Source organism: Myotis lucifugus, unplaced genomic scaffold, assembly GCF_000147115.1.
Source record: "Myotis lucifugus unplaced genomic scaffold, Myoluc2.0 scaffold_105, whole genome shotgun sequence".
In the NCBI taxonomy this organism is placed as follows: domain Eukaryota; kingdom Metazoa; phylum Chordata; class Mammalia; order Chiroptera; family Vespertilionidae; genus Myotis; species Myotis lucifugus.
The window spans coordinates 450730-464993 of NW_005871153.1; the positions used below are offsets into that span (position 1 = coordinate 450730).

A 14264-nucleotide genomic window follows, 5' to 3' on the forward strand; every position below is an offset into this window, starting at 1 on the left:
AGGCACAGTACTGCATTCTGAATCTTGAAAACAATTTGGAGACACTAATGCACTTACTAGGCGGGATGGTTGTTGTTGGTGGTGTTATGTCCATATTTAGAATCTGCTTGAATGGGGAGTTTGAGTTTGAGTGACTAAGATAAGGTGACTTACTAGGGACTGAATAGGTAGCAGTGTTGGAAAGATCAAGCCTTATAAATGCTGCATTCTAACTGCTAGCTCCTTTTGTCTCTCTTTTAATATAGCGTCTTTTGACAACGAACTTTTTTGGAGGATAAACCACTAAGGGAACAGGAAGTTTGGCCTACCCTAATGGACTCATGAGAGAGGCTCTGTATTCTATCTCCAACTACTTTTCATTCTGACTCATCTCACTTTAATTAATGTGGGCGCTATGGCTGGAGGCCAGGATCTACTTGCTAAGTATTAGGCAATTCCCTGCTCTCCACCCCCATTTTGATTTTGTACTGTATTGGCTTTGAGGAGGTGCCATCTTTTTCCAACCTCATTGCCTGCAGGACAAGCTGATATTAAGCCAAAACTTATGTATATGTATTTTACCCCTCTTGAATGGAGATATGTAAAGCCATCTCCATTTTCAGGGCTATCACTGCACCGTTACTTGAATGGTGTTGGTTAATTACAAAAAGGTGCAGTTATCATAAATGCAGAGTTTGGGAAGTATGATCCTCATGGTTGGAGGTATTCAGTAGTTACTGGGCAATTGTGAATATTGTAAAGGTGCTATGGCTTTAGGTACAGCTAAGTTTCAGTATAATGAATAAAAAGCCAATATGTGTTTACTATCCTCAGTATGTCCTCATTCTCCCACTACCTTTTCTCAGTAGCAAAGTTAGTGTGCACCAGCAGGCATATATTGGAACTTTAGGGAAACTGAGGGTAATTTTTTCCATCACTTTGGGCACTAATTATTAAATTATCCTATATGCTTTTGTGGTGCATAAGTTAGTAGATGTGAGGGAACATGGGGATGGTCTAAGAGAGCCAGTAAAAAATGAAAAAAAAACTTGAGAGACCTGTAGATTTTAAACTTTGACTTAAAGTTTAAAAATTAGTAATAGTTCCAGAGTAAAGGTCTGAGAGTTAATCTCTATAATTTCTAAATTCTTTTAGGCTTAGTGTTATGGAATGTATGTGACCTTTTGTTTTCATCTCCTACGAGAGTAGAGAAAATGAAGAAGTGTTGTACATTAAAACCCAAAAGTATCAGCTGTGTTTGTTCTAAATCCAAGGCCCTTAAGACTTCAGTTTAAAGCTAATGTGTAATGTTCAGTTTAAAGTAAATGTAAAATACAATGTAAGACAAAAGTCATCTTTAGAAAACAGAACAACCGTATGAAGCAGATAAGGAATAGTGTAAGCAGACAAGGAAAACAACTTTTGAGAAGATGAGATCTTTGTTACACCATCTTTGATACACTTATAAATTGACAAGTACTTGACCTCTATCCACCAATGATGTTTTATTGAATTTTACACTTGAAACCTGTATAGTTTTGTGAATCAATGTCACCCCAATAAATTCAATAACCCCCCCCCAGTAATGTATGTAGCACCTTTCAAAATTTCAACGCAGTTTTCTGTACTTATATATTTATTTAAATAGTTATTGACTGCCTACTGTGTTACAGGAATCATTACTACATATTGCAATTATGAACTGCAAGTGATAAGAAACCCAGCTTAACTGACTTAGGCAAAAAAGGGGAATGTATTGGTTGGCATGACTAGTCAGGGTCTCACTTTTCTCATCAGCTTTGCTTTCTCTCTTGACTATTTTGAAAAAGCTCTCCTGATTATAGGTTGGCCACTAGATTGGCCGAGATTGTTCCTAGAGCCATGTCTCCAGATTCAAATCTGCAAAGAAGTGATAAACTTCATCCAAGCATTCCCATCTGGTGAGTCCTGAGAGTCACTCTGATTGGACTAACTCACGTCACCTATACTGCCTCACCCTTCTTTCTACTCTTCTACTCTCCTACTCTGGCCCAAACCAAAACAAGCCCCTGGAGTTCCTGAGCAGTCTGCCAGTGAAAAGCAAGTCACAGGTGCTGTGCACACACAGGGGAGCAGATTACACAAGGGCATGAATACCAGGAATATAGAACCAGAAGTCTTGGGGCCATATTAAAGTCTGCATACCACACTTGGTTCTATTTTTTAAAAAAAGAGGAAAAAAAAGGTATTTTTCTTTGGAAGTTATAACCTATTAATGTGAGGAAACTCAGTGGTTGCTGATAAACAGATGTCTTAAACATTTCCCTTCTATAAATTTAAACTTTGTCCTCTGTGGGTCTCTTCTGCAAGTGAAACGGGGGGGAGATGCATCTTTTAAATATTAGTTTGAAACTGGTTTGTAAACTGACCGATGTCTGCACAGTGCTGATTTTTATGACAGTCCAAGGCCACCTCCTATCGTTTCAGGTAATATCACCCCATGCAATAGGCAGCCAACATAAATCTACTCAATTTTTCAACCTGCCTTTCTAGGAGACAGCCTTCTGGGGAATATTTTCAGGATGAATGTCCTTTATGCATACTCACATGATGCTCTGTCATTTTGGGAAGGAGAGCCAATATTATAACAAGTTGCCAGGAAGTCCTGGCTGGTGCGGCTCAGTTGGTTGAGCTTTGTCCTGTGCGCTGAAAGGTTGCCGATTCAATTCCCAGTAAGGGCATATACCCAGGTTGCGGGTTCAATCCCTGGTTGGGGTGCATGTGGGAGGCTGCTGATCAATGTTTCTCTCTCACATTGATGTTTCTCTCTCCCTTCCTCTCTCTCCTAAAATCAATAAAAACTTTTTTTAAAAGTTGCCAGGGAAAAAATGGATAACAGCAAAATAACCTGGGCATTTAACCAGCCTGTGAGTTTGGCGTGCTTGATGTTCATGTCCCTTTAGCAGAGATCTGACTTTTATTGTCACTCTTTGCCTAGCCAGTATTTTAGTGGTTCCTTTTGCTTCTGGAAACTCCGGCCCCAAATTATGGTGTTGTCAGGTCAGAAGCAGTACTAAGGAGTGGCTTGGAAGGAGAACCAAGAATCTCCATTACTACCGTATTCCACCTTCCCATTATCACTGCCCTTTTCTTGATATGAACAGTTGATGTTTTCTCAGACTTATGTAAAGTGCTGTGTCAACTGGGCTCCAGGACAAGACTCCTACCCTTCCACCCTTCCAACCAGATTGCTGCCCCTCCCACCAGCCCCTCCTGTTGAGAGGTTCTGGGACTCCTTCCATTTCAGGCTGATATCAGCTAAGAGAGATTTGGAAGCACTTCTTTCTTTACTCTTGCCATAGAATTCAACGGGGGAAAAGTCATTTTAAATATTGTCTGAAGGACAGATGTGAACTAGCTGCTTCCCAGACCCAGGCAACCAGTTTGGTTTCTTCTCTAAAAGCTGGTTGCTGTCAAACTCTCCAGGGTTCCTGGGTCAAAGAAACAGAAGTCAGCACCTGTAAGTGTTGACCCAGACAAACACAGCAACTTTGATCAGTTAAGTATGAATAAATCAGAAATTCATGGTTTTAATTCCCTTTGAAATAGCCACACACTTAGAGGTTATGGGGAGAAGGTATTTGGCATAATACACTTGAAGAGTTGCCAGCCATATAATGCTTGAAAAATATCCAGATAGAGTTTACCAAACCCAAAAGCAGCCAGGTTTACTCATCTCCACAATAAAAAAAAATTAAGGTTTTTATCTATTGACTTGAACTTACTAAAGAAAAAAATAATTTTAGAGTTGAAACTAATGTTTCTTTGAAAAACTGGCTTCCTACTGCCTAATTATTGCTGAGATATCTGTGTGATATTGCATGTCTAATGCATGACATGTAATAATACCCAACGGTGGAGTTTGCAAATACAAATAAAGGATCTTATGAAGAGTACAGGGACCAGTTAGCCTCATTAGGTTAAGCAAACATAAGGACAATAAGCAAGGCCAAAGCTGCCTCAGGACTTAAAATAGCTTTCCAAAGAGTCCAATGTAGAAAGTATACAGTAGACATACTCTTGAAGTTCTGAAAAAAAGAGGTACTCAAATAATAGTGATCATTATTGTTTTTTGTTGTTATTGCTATCATTAGATACCTAGCATATACTTAAAACTGTACTATGTTCTGTGCTAAATCCTTTGCGTATACTGTTTCTGACCCTAACAGCTGTTCAAATACTTTGTGTGATTTTTTTTCTGTTGTTAATCCTCACCTGAGGGTATTTTTTCCATTGATTTTTAGAGAGAGTGGAAAGGAGGGAGGCAGGGGGAGAGAGAAAGAGAAACATCAATGTGAGGGACACACATTGATTGGTTGCCTTCTGCACACACCCTGACCGGGACTAGGAATTGAACCTGGAACTCAGGTACATGCTCTTGACCAGGAATCTAACCCAAGATCCCTCAGTGCGTGAGCCAGCCCTCCTACCATTGATCCACACTGGCCGGGGCTGTTTGTGTGACGTTTTAATAAAATTCCTGATCAGAATCTGCTTGGCACAGTGTAGCACATGACCAGAGTTCAAACAAGTGATTTTGATTAAGTTCATGTATGACCATGTTACTACTAGGCAGCATAATGTTAAGTACACAGACACTAGAGCCAGAATGCCTGGGTTCAAATCTGTTTTTGCCCTGTCCTAGGTGTGTGACCTTAGGCAAGTCATTTAACCTAGCTGTGCCTCAATTTCCTCATCGGCAAAAAAGGGATAATAGTACTACTTACCTCATCAAATTGTTGTGAGAGCTGTTATTTAATATATGCTAAAGGTTTATAACTTCCTGGCACATAGGATGCACTCTGTAAGTATTAGCTATCCTTATTTTCATTGATAATATCATAATAATCCGCCGAAGCCGGTTTGGCTCAGTGGATAGAGCGTCGGCCTGCGGACTGAAAGGTCCCGGGTTCGATTCCGGTCAAGGGCATGTACCTTGGTTGCGGGCACATCCCCAGTAGGAGATGTGCAGGAGGCAGCTGATCGATGTTTCTCTCTCATCGATGTTTCTAACTCTCTATCTCTCTCCCTTCCTCTCTGTAAAAAATCAATAAAATATATTTAAAAAAAAAAATCTTTAGGGCAGTGCTAGAGACATGTGAATCAAACCTGTACAGTGAATCAGGTTTACATTAGATTGAATACCCTAACTCATTAAGAATTCTAAATATATTCTCTATTCTGTTTTCTAAAGAGTATTAAGAGTGGCCTGGCTGGTGTTGCTCAGTGGTTGAGCATCAACCTATAAACCAGGAGGTCACGGTTCAATTCCCAGTCAGGGCACTTGCCAGGTTTGCAGACTTGATCCCCAGTAGGGGGCATGCAGGAGGCAGCCAATCAATTATTTTCTCTCATCATTGATGTTTTTATCTCTCTCTCCCTCTCCTTCTGTCTCTGAAATCAATTAAGGAAATAGATCTATCTATACATATATATATATATATATATATATATATATATATTAAAAGAGTATTAAGGGTGGATCTCAATGAGGAAAGAGGGTTCTAGTGGATTGTCACATTGGTGTGTGATGACATACATCTATCCTGATCAGTACTTTAAACAGTGACTTGTATGGAGATATAAAAACCATGCCTTTCAAGTTTATAGATTGTATACAATTGTGATAAATAGTGAATATGATAGATGGTAGTCAATATTTGAAAAAAAATTTTAAACAGATTGATACAAACAAAATGAACAACTAAATTGTACTTTAACAGGATTATGACCAACAAGATGAATAAATGTGTTGTTTTAATCCTCACCTGAGAATATGTTTTTATTGATATTTTAGAGAGAGAGGAAGGGAGAGAGAAACATCGATCTATTGTCTCCTGTATGTGCCCTGACTGGGGATCAAACCTGCAACCTAGGTATGTGCCCTGACTTGGAATTGAACCCACAGCCTTTTGGTGGAGACAACACTCCAACCAACTGAGCCACCCAGCCAGGGCTAAATGTATTCCTTTTTTTTTTTTAAGTTGAATTTATTGGGGTGATAGAAATAATATACCTATGTTAGAGGGTTGTGAATATTAAGAGCGTTTTAATATTTTTAAAGTTTTTAAGCATACAGGTGTTCTATAAGTGCTCACTGTTAGGAGTAGGAGTAGTAATGTTTCTTCGTCGTAATTTAACAACACACTATAGAAGAGTTCTTGCTACAACAGTGATTCTTAAATGGGATCAGGGTAGGAATAGGGGAGATATAGCATACTTCATATTTTACCACACTTTAACATTAAGAATGTACTTTTAAAAAATATATGTATTTTTATTGATTTCAGAGAGGAAGGGAGAAGGAGAGAGAGATAGAAACATTGATGATGAGAGAGAATCATTGGTCAGCTGCCTCCTGCACGCCCCCTACTGGGGATCGAGCCCACAACCAGGGCATGTGCCCTTGACTGGAATTGAAACTGAGACCCTTCAGTCTGCAGACTGATGCTCTATCCACTGAGCCAAACCAGCTAGGGCAGAGTGTACTTTTTATAATAGTAATCATAGGGGGGAAACTTGACAAAATCTTTTTTGATAGAGAGGATACATAGAAGACTTTAAGGCAGATGATAACTATTACTACTAAATAATAATAGTAGCTAATATTTATAAGCACTTACTGTGTGCCAAGCATTGAACTGAGGTTTTACATGGATAATGCCATTTAAACCTCATTTGTTTTTTTTTTTTAATATATTTTATTGTTTTTTTACAGAGAGGAAGGGAGAGAGATAGAGAGTTAGAAACATCGATGAGAGAGAAACATCGATCAGCTGCCTCCTGCACATCTCCCACTGGGGATGTGCCTGCAACCCAGGTACATGCCCTTGACCGGAATCGAACCCGGGACCTTTCAGTCCGCAGGCCGACGCTCTATCCACTGAGCCAAACCGGTTTCGGCTAAACCTCATTTGTTAAGTGAGGCAACTAATGGTTGGACAGATTAAGGAATTTGTCCAAGTTCTCATGGCTTGTAAGTGGTAGAAATGGGATTCATACTTGGGTAATCTGACTTTTAATTATTATACTATGCTGATGGAGTGATGTTAAAGAGTTTTACATTTCTCAAAATGGAGCATAGATAAAAAAAAACATTGATTAATATTGCCACAGACATTTGGTTAGAGGTGTTTATATAAGGCAAATGGAGAGATTTTGTTGAAGAATGTACCTACTTAACTGAAAGACAGATAAAACATATTAGTATTACTATTATTTATAAAAGGCTATTATAATATGTTAATAATATGGTTGCCTTGATTATTTTTCTGTTTTGAATTTTACTCTAGCTTTAAATAGCTAGTCAGACAACTCTTTTCTCTTGCCTCGAATCCTCATTGTGATATTTTATATTTTTGTATGATTTTTTAATCTAGTGGAATAGATCCAGTGTCACAAGATCTAGCAACCCCAGATATTAATTTGGCTTTCAAATATCTTTAAAACCATGCTGGTAGTATTTTAACACTTGGAAGGAAAGCCTTTGCGTATCCTATATAATAAAGAGCTAATATACTAATTAAACCAAAGAGTGGAATGACCTTCCAGAATGACCTTCTGGAATGACCAGTGGGTGGGTGGCAGGGTTGAAGGGCCGCGAGGCAGCCGGCGCTGCAAGGGCCGAGGCAGCCGAGCCTGCGAGGGCCTACTCTTGTACGAATTTCATGCATTGGGCCTCTAGTATAGTATAATGATATCCACCATGTGTTTGGTTGGTTAAGTTGAATCATATGACAAGATGGTTCAATACTTCAAGAAGTAAACAGTTAAAAAGCAAAGCAAATTTATGTTATTTATATTTTACCACAATATCTTCCTATATAATAAAAGGCTAATATGTAAATCAACTGAACGGCAGAACGACTGGTCACTGTAATGCACACTGACCACCAGGGGGCAGATGCTCAATGCAGGAGCAGCCCCCTGGTGGTCAGTGCACTCCCACAGCCAACCTCCTGCAGCCAGCCAACCTCCTACAGCCCCTCCCCCCCCTGCCAGCCTCCCGTGGCCCCTCCCCCCTGCTGGCCAGCCCCAATGGCCCCAGTTGGGCTGGCCGGCCAACCTCCTGTGGCCCCTCCCCCCGGTGGCCAACGTCCTGTGGCCCTGATCGGCCCCAATTGGCCTTGATCACCAGCCAGGCCAAGGGACCCCACCCGTGCACAAATTTGTGCACCGGGCCTCTAGTAAAAAATAAAACAAACAAAAGAGCAAAGCACAAGTTATCCCTTCCTCCAAACACACAGAGAGAGCAAAGATTTCTGAGAAATTCCTATAAACATGCCTTTGGACATATTAAATAGTTTACTATTAAACATTAAGGAATTTTAACTTAGAGTTATAGAAAACTAGAGGTCTGGTGCACAAAATTCGTGCACTTGGTGGGGGGGGGTAGTCCCTCAGCCCAGCCTGCACCCTCTCATAGTCTGGGAGCTTGCAGGGAGCAGGCCTAAGCTGTCAGTCGGACATCCTTAGCGGTTGATTTGCATATTAGCCTTTTATCCCTGCAGGATCAGGCTGAAACTGACTCTCTGACATCCTCTGAGGGGTCCTGGATTGCGAGAGGGCGCAGGCCAGGCTGAGGACTCCCACTGGTGCATGATCGGGACCGGGGAGGGACACGGGAGGTTAGCCAGCTGCAGAGGGACCGTGGGAGGGCTCTAGGGCATGTCCGGCTCATCTTGCTCAGTCCCAATTGGCTGGGCCCCAGGAGCAAGCTAGCCTGCTGGTCAGAGCATCTGTCCCCTGGTGGTCAGTGCACGTCATAGCAAGTGGTTGAGTGGCCTTAGCATATCATTAGCATATTACACTTTGATTGGTTGAATGGATGACCGGACACTTAGCATATTAGGCTTTTAGTATATAGGATAACTGATGAAAATATGACATGGCATTTACTCCATGTTTATTAAGACACCCTTAAAATGTTTGTAAAAATACAGGTGCCTTTAAAATACTACCTATTTGTAATGTCAGAAGAGGGAGGAGCAGATATTAAAGAATTCTTTATTGCTTAAGGTGAAAGCTTATCAGGAAACCCTAGCAAAACTACCCAGTAGGAAAGATCTGCTATAGCTGACAAATCAGGCAACCTCTGAGCCAATAGCCACGTCAGTTCTATTTGATTGGTCCTTGGACCTTGTTTACCTTTAAGTAACTGTGACCTTTTATTCCACTGTTCAGTTCGGCTGGCCTGACTTAAGTGTAAAAAACACATAAGGGACCCATGCTGTAGAGAGAATGTTCTTGGTAGGAAGAAGCAACAGTAATGATGAGACAACTTCTTTTTAAAAATCTTAGCTTTCTGGAAAATAGCAGATTATAGTGGTAAGGACTTTGGAATTAGACAAGCCTGAATTTAAATCCTGGCTCTTCTACTTACTAGCTGTGTGATGTCTTAGGTTGCTCAACTTCCCTGATCCTTAGTTTTCTCATTTGTAAATTGGGGCTAATAATAACTGTATATATATGTATTAATTTGCCTATCACAGTGCCTGGCAGATGGTAAGTATTAAAAACAGATAGCCATTATTATGACTGTTAACTTCCTTACAAGATATTTAGATTACTAGACATACTTCTTAGAATGTATGCATCATGTATTCTGATTTAAAGAGTCAGGAGGAGAGGGAATCAGTTTCTAGAGATCCCAAGAGACAATCTTATATGAGGGCCTATTTGTGTAGAAATTGTTAAAGAGCATTTTAAAAATTAAACTTTTTATTTTGAAATAAAAGTAAAGCCTATAGAAAAGTTGTAAGAATATTAAAATGAACCCCTTTATGCCCTGCCTAGATTCATACATTGATAAAACTGGCCATATTTGCTTTACCTACTTTATATGTAATGTAATATGATGTACATATATTTCTTCTTTTTTTTTTGCTGAGGGTAAGTTGCAGAGATCATGACCTTTCATCCCTAGATACTTCAGCATTTTTCTCTAAAAACAAGGACAGTCTTTTCCATAGCACACTGTAAAATCAAATCAGAGAAGTTAAACATTGATGTCTATTATTTGATATACAATTCATATTCAAATTTTATTTATTGTCCTAGTAACTATTCTTTGTAACAATTTCTCCCCCAGTTAAGAATTTTGCATTATAATTAGTTATCATTTCTTTGGTCTCTCTTTTTTTTAATTTTAGAGAGAGGAAGGGACAGAGATAGAGAGATGAACATCGATCAGCTGCCTTCTGCACGTCCATGCAACCGGGGCATGGACACTGACTGGGAATTGAACCAGTGACCTCTTGATTTATGGGCCCACACTCAACCACTGACCCACACTGGCCTGGCTCTTTGGTCTCTTTTAACCTGGAGCAGTCCTTCAGCCCTTTATTGTTTTTCATGATTGAAATTTTTTGAAGAACACAGGCTTGTTTTGTACACTGTCCTTTAATTAAGGTTTGTCGGCTTATTCCTCATAAATCCATACAGGTTATGCATTTTGGGCAGGTAGTGTATCCTTAGTGCCTCACACAAGGAAGCACTCATTATTGGTTATGTTAATTAACTTTGATCACTTAGCTAAGAGATTTTTAAAAATATATTTCTTTATTGGTTTCAGAGAGGAAGGGAGAAGGAGAGAGAGATAGAAACATCAATGATGAGAGAGAATCATTGATCGGCTGCCTCCTGCATGCCCCCTACCAGGGAGCCCACAACTTGGGCATGTGCCCTTGGCTGGAATTGAACCTGGGACTCTTCAGTCCGCATGCTGACGCTCTAGCCCAGCCGTGGGCAAACTACGGCCCTCGGGCCGGATCCGGCCCGTTTGAAATGAATAAAACTAAAAAAAAAAAAAGACCGTACCCTTTTATGTAATGATGTTTACTTTGAATTTATATTAGTTTATATTAGTTTATATTAGTTCACACAAACACTCCATCCATGCTTTTGTTTAAGAACCCATTGTGGCCCTCGAGTCAAAAAGTTTGCCCACCCCTGCTCTAGCCACTGAGCCAAACTGGCTAGGGCAGCTAAGAGATTTTTTCACTAAAAAGGTAACTTTCCCTTTGTAATTAATAAGTAATCTGTGGGGAGATACTTTGAAACTGTGTAAATATCCTGTTCCTCAACAAACTTTTCCCCAATGGTTTTAGAATTCTAAAGAGCTTTTTTACATCATAAACACGTGGTTTCCTCACCTTGATTGAGAATTTCTGGAGAAAACAGTTTTTACTTTAAAAAATTATGTCGAGTACCTTGTACACAGTAAGTACTTAATATATTGACCACCTGAGCTTGAGCTGCCTGTCACCAGATTACTGATTACATTTCTCCAATGGTTTTGTCTGCTTACCCTGAGAAGAATTTAGCAGATATTTACAGAGAAGTCTTGTCATATGAAAGTTAGAAGTGGTCACTAAATGGACCGATTAGGCATTGTTAGCAGTGAGATGGGAGTAGCAACACTGACCTGGATATTTTGAAAGAATACTTAATAACAATAATGAAGAAAAGCTCTGATTATCATCACTGGAAAAACTTGTTAAATGTATAGTATCTTTCCATTTTAATTTGCATTTGTGATGAAAGGAAGTTTCTGGGTGGTGTTCATCTTTCACTTTAGACTCACATTTTTTTACGTCAGCCTAATACTTCGGGTGTCACCATCAGTCTCTAAGAATTAGGTCAGGTTTCTTGTAGATCTTGTCACATTGCCACTTGGAATTTAGCTGGAGGAAAGAAAGTAAGGCACAATTGCTGTTGTTTAGATGAACATCTTATTCAGGAGGGCTTATTGGAGTCAGTGAGGCAGAGTAGAATGTCCTCATTCTGTCTGGCACTTGTTTTGTTTTCCTCCTCTGCTCTGAGGATCTTTCTTCCGTCTTTCGCTGTGCGTATCTTGGGCAGAGAAGGCAGCTGATCATTAAAATTCCTCTATCCCCAGTTTCTGGCTGATGCCTAAAATTTCATCAGTGCCAAGAAATTAATTTGTTTGTGTAAATTACGTTACCCAAAGCAGATCCTTGCTGGGAATTGGAGAGGTAGCACAAGCCAATATCTAAATATGAAATATCAAACATTCAGAACTTTTATATAATAGCTAGTTGCTAGAAGCTCTCCGCAAAATGAGACAGTAATGACTTTTTTCCTGGGGCAAGGAGAAACCTGGTTGGGGTTTTAATAGTTGGGGACTCTGAGCAAATTTAAGGTGCTTGAGACTCTGAAAGAGGAAAGGAAAATGAATATTAAAGAAGGAAGAGGAGGGATATTTAAAAGCTACAATACACTTACACCACAGTTTCCATAGATCCCTGATGGAGTGGTGTCTGAAATCTACAGAGCATTTAGAGTTAAGAAATCCATGCTTTGTTAAACCAGGAATTGGTGATAGCCAATCCTTTAAAAAAAGGCTCTTTCCCCCATCTGCACCAAAGACATACCTTTTACATTTCCTTGCATTGGTCATACCTCCAGGTGTCCTAAAGGCTATTGTTAAAGCTGTATAACAAACTTTCTCAGCCAAGTTATTTCAATCTTTTGCATGCAGTCAGCATGTGGAATTAGTAGGTGATATGCAGGCTTCATTGGTCAAGGGAAATAAGTTTCAAGGTCAGATGATTAATTGTGGCCTTTGTTCCACAGAGAGTCAATTTAGAGTTTCTACTGGAGCCTGTGTTTATGAAGCTTTGTTTTTGCCAGATGCAGTTGGCTCTTCTTTGGGAAATATGTGCCATGGGATTGATCTTTTGCTGAGTATATCTGTGTTAACATCTCTAAAATACTGGTGACAGACTTTTTTCTCCCCCAGTGAGAAAAGATTCTTTTTCACTTTCTATGACCGGTTAAAAGAAGATGGATGCACAGAATTCAGCCAAAGTCAACACAAGAAAAAGGAGGAAAGAGGCACCTGGACCCAATGGGGCAACAGAGGAAGATGGGATTACTTCCAAAATGCCACGCTGTGCAGTTGTAAGTAAGGGTTTTCTGTGTTGTACATTTAACCTGGCAGGGGGAAGGTAGAAAACTGATATAACATTACAAGTCTTCTTAAATAATGGAGACAATGAATAGTAAGTGTGGATAGTAAGTATTTTCATAGTTGTTGGAAATCTTATGCTTTCTTACCAGATTATAACTCACAGCTCAGTTGTAAGAGCTTTACATAGGAATTAGAAAAAGAATGTTAGGAAAATTTGGAGGTTGTGTTGTATATTAGGCTAAAGATCAAATTGAAACTAATGAAATAGAGAAATCAGGTCTCCAGGCAGTGATCTGATCTTGGTATCATCTCATGGTGTTTAGTTTTCTGTCTTACTATCTTTTCTCCCATATCATTTAACCACTCTATTACTGCTTATATCTTAGTTGAGAACTTTTTTCTATTACTGTTTACCTTGTATTCCTTTATCTCTGGGACATTATCTTTGTATTTCTAATTGTTGCCAAGCCTTCAGTGAAATACCCTATTCCAAATTGCTCTTCCTGTCTCAGGTTTATATCCTTCCTAAATCTTCCCCTCTAAAAACATGTTAAAGAGCACACAAGTTGCCGAAACCGGTTTGGCTCAGTGGATAGAGCGTCGGCCTGCGGACTGAAAGGTCCCGGGTTCGATTCCGGTCAAGGGCATGTGCCTGGGTTGCGGGCACATCCCCAGTGGGAGATGTGCAGGAGGCAGCTGATCGATGTTTCTCTCTCATCGATGTTTCTAGCTCTCTGTCTCTCTCCCTTCCTCTCTGTAAAAAATCAATAAAATATATTTAAAAAAAAAAAAAAAGAACACACAAGTGAAGTTATTATCATTATTATTACTAGAGACCCGGTGCACAAAATTCGTGCATGGGGTGTGTGTGTGTGTGTCCCTCAGCCCTGTCTGCACCCTCTCCAATCTGGGATCCCTCTCACAATCCAGGACTGCTGGCTCCCAACTGCTTACCTGCCTGCCTGCCTGATTGCCCCTAACTGCTTCTGTCTGCCAGCCTGATCACCCCCTAACCACTCCCCTGCCAGCCTGATGCCTAATTGCTCCTCTGCCAGCCCGATTACCTCTAACTGCCCTCCCCTGCTGGCCTGGTCACCCCCAACTTCCCTTCCTTGCCAGCCTGGTTGCCCCTAACTGCCCTCCCCTGCCGGCCTGATTGCCCACAACTGCCCTCCCTGCCGGCCATCTTGTGTCCACATGGGGGTGCGCCATCTTGTGTGTTGGAGTGATGGTCAATTTGCACATTACCTCTTTATTATATAGGATTATTATTATTCTAATCCTCACCTGAGAATATTTTTTCCCATTGATC

At 40.2% G+C, this 14264-nt stretch overlaps 1 protein-coding gene across 1 annotated transcript in view; it reads left to right on the forward strand.

The window, feature by feature from the left end:
* The first annotated feature begins 1843 nt into the window (after positions 1 to 1843).
* Positions 1844 to 14264, forward strand: part of PCYT1A (phosphate cytidylyltransferase 1, choline, alpha) — a 50467-nt gene continuing 38046 nt past the window's right edge. The window contains exons 1-2 of the mRNA XM_006092813.3: positions 1844 to 1919; positions 12782 to 12942. Of these exons, the coding sequence (XP_006092875.1) occupies positions 12826 to 12942 (117 nt within the window). The 5' untranslated portion in view covers positions 1844 to 1919; positions 12782 to 12825. The remainder of the gene's footprint in view (positions 1920 to 12781; positions 12943 to 14264) is intronic.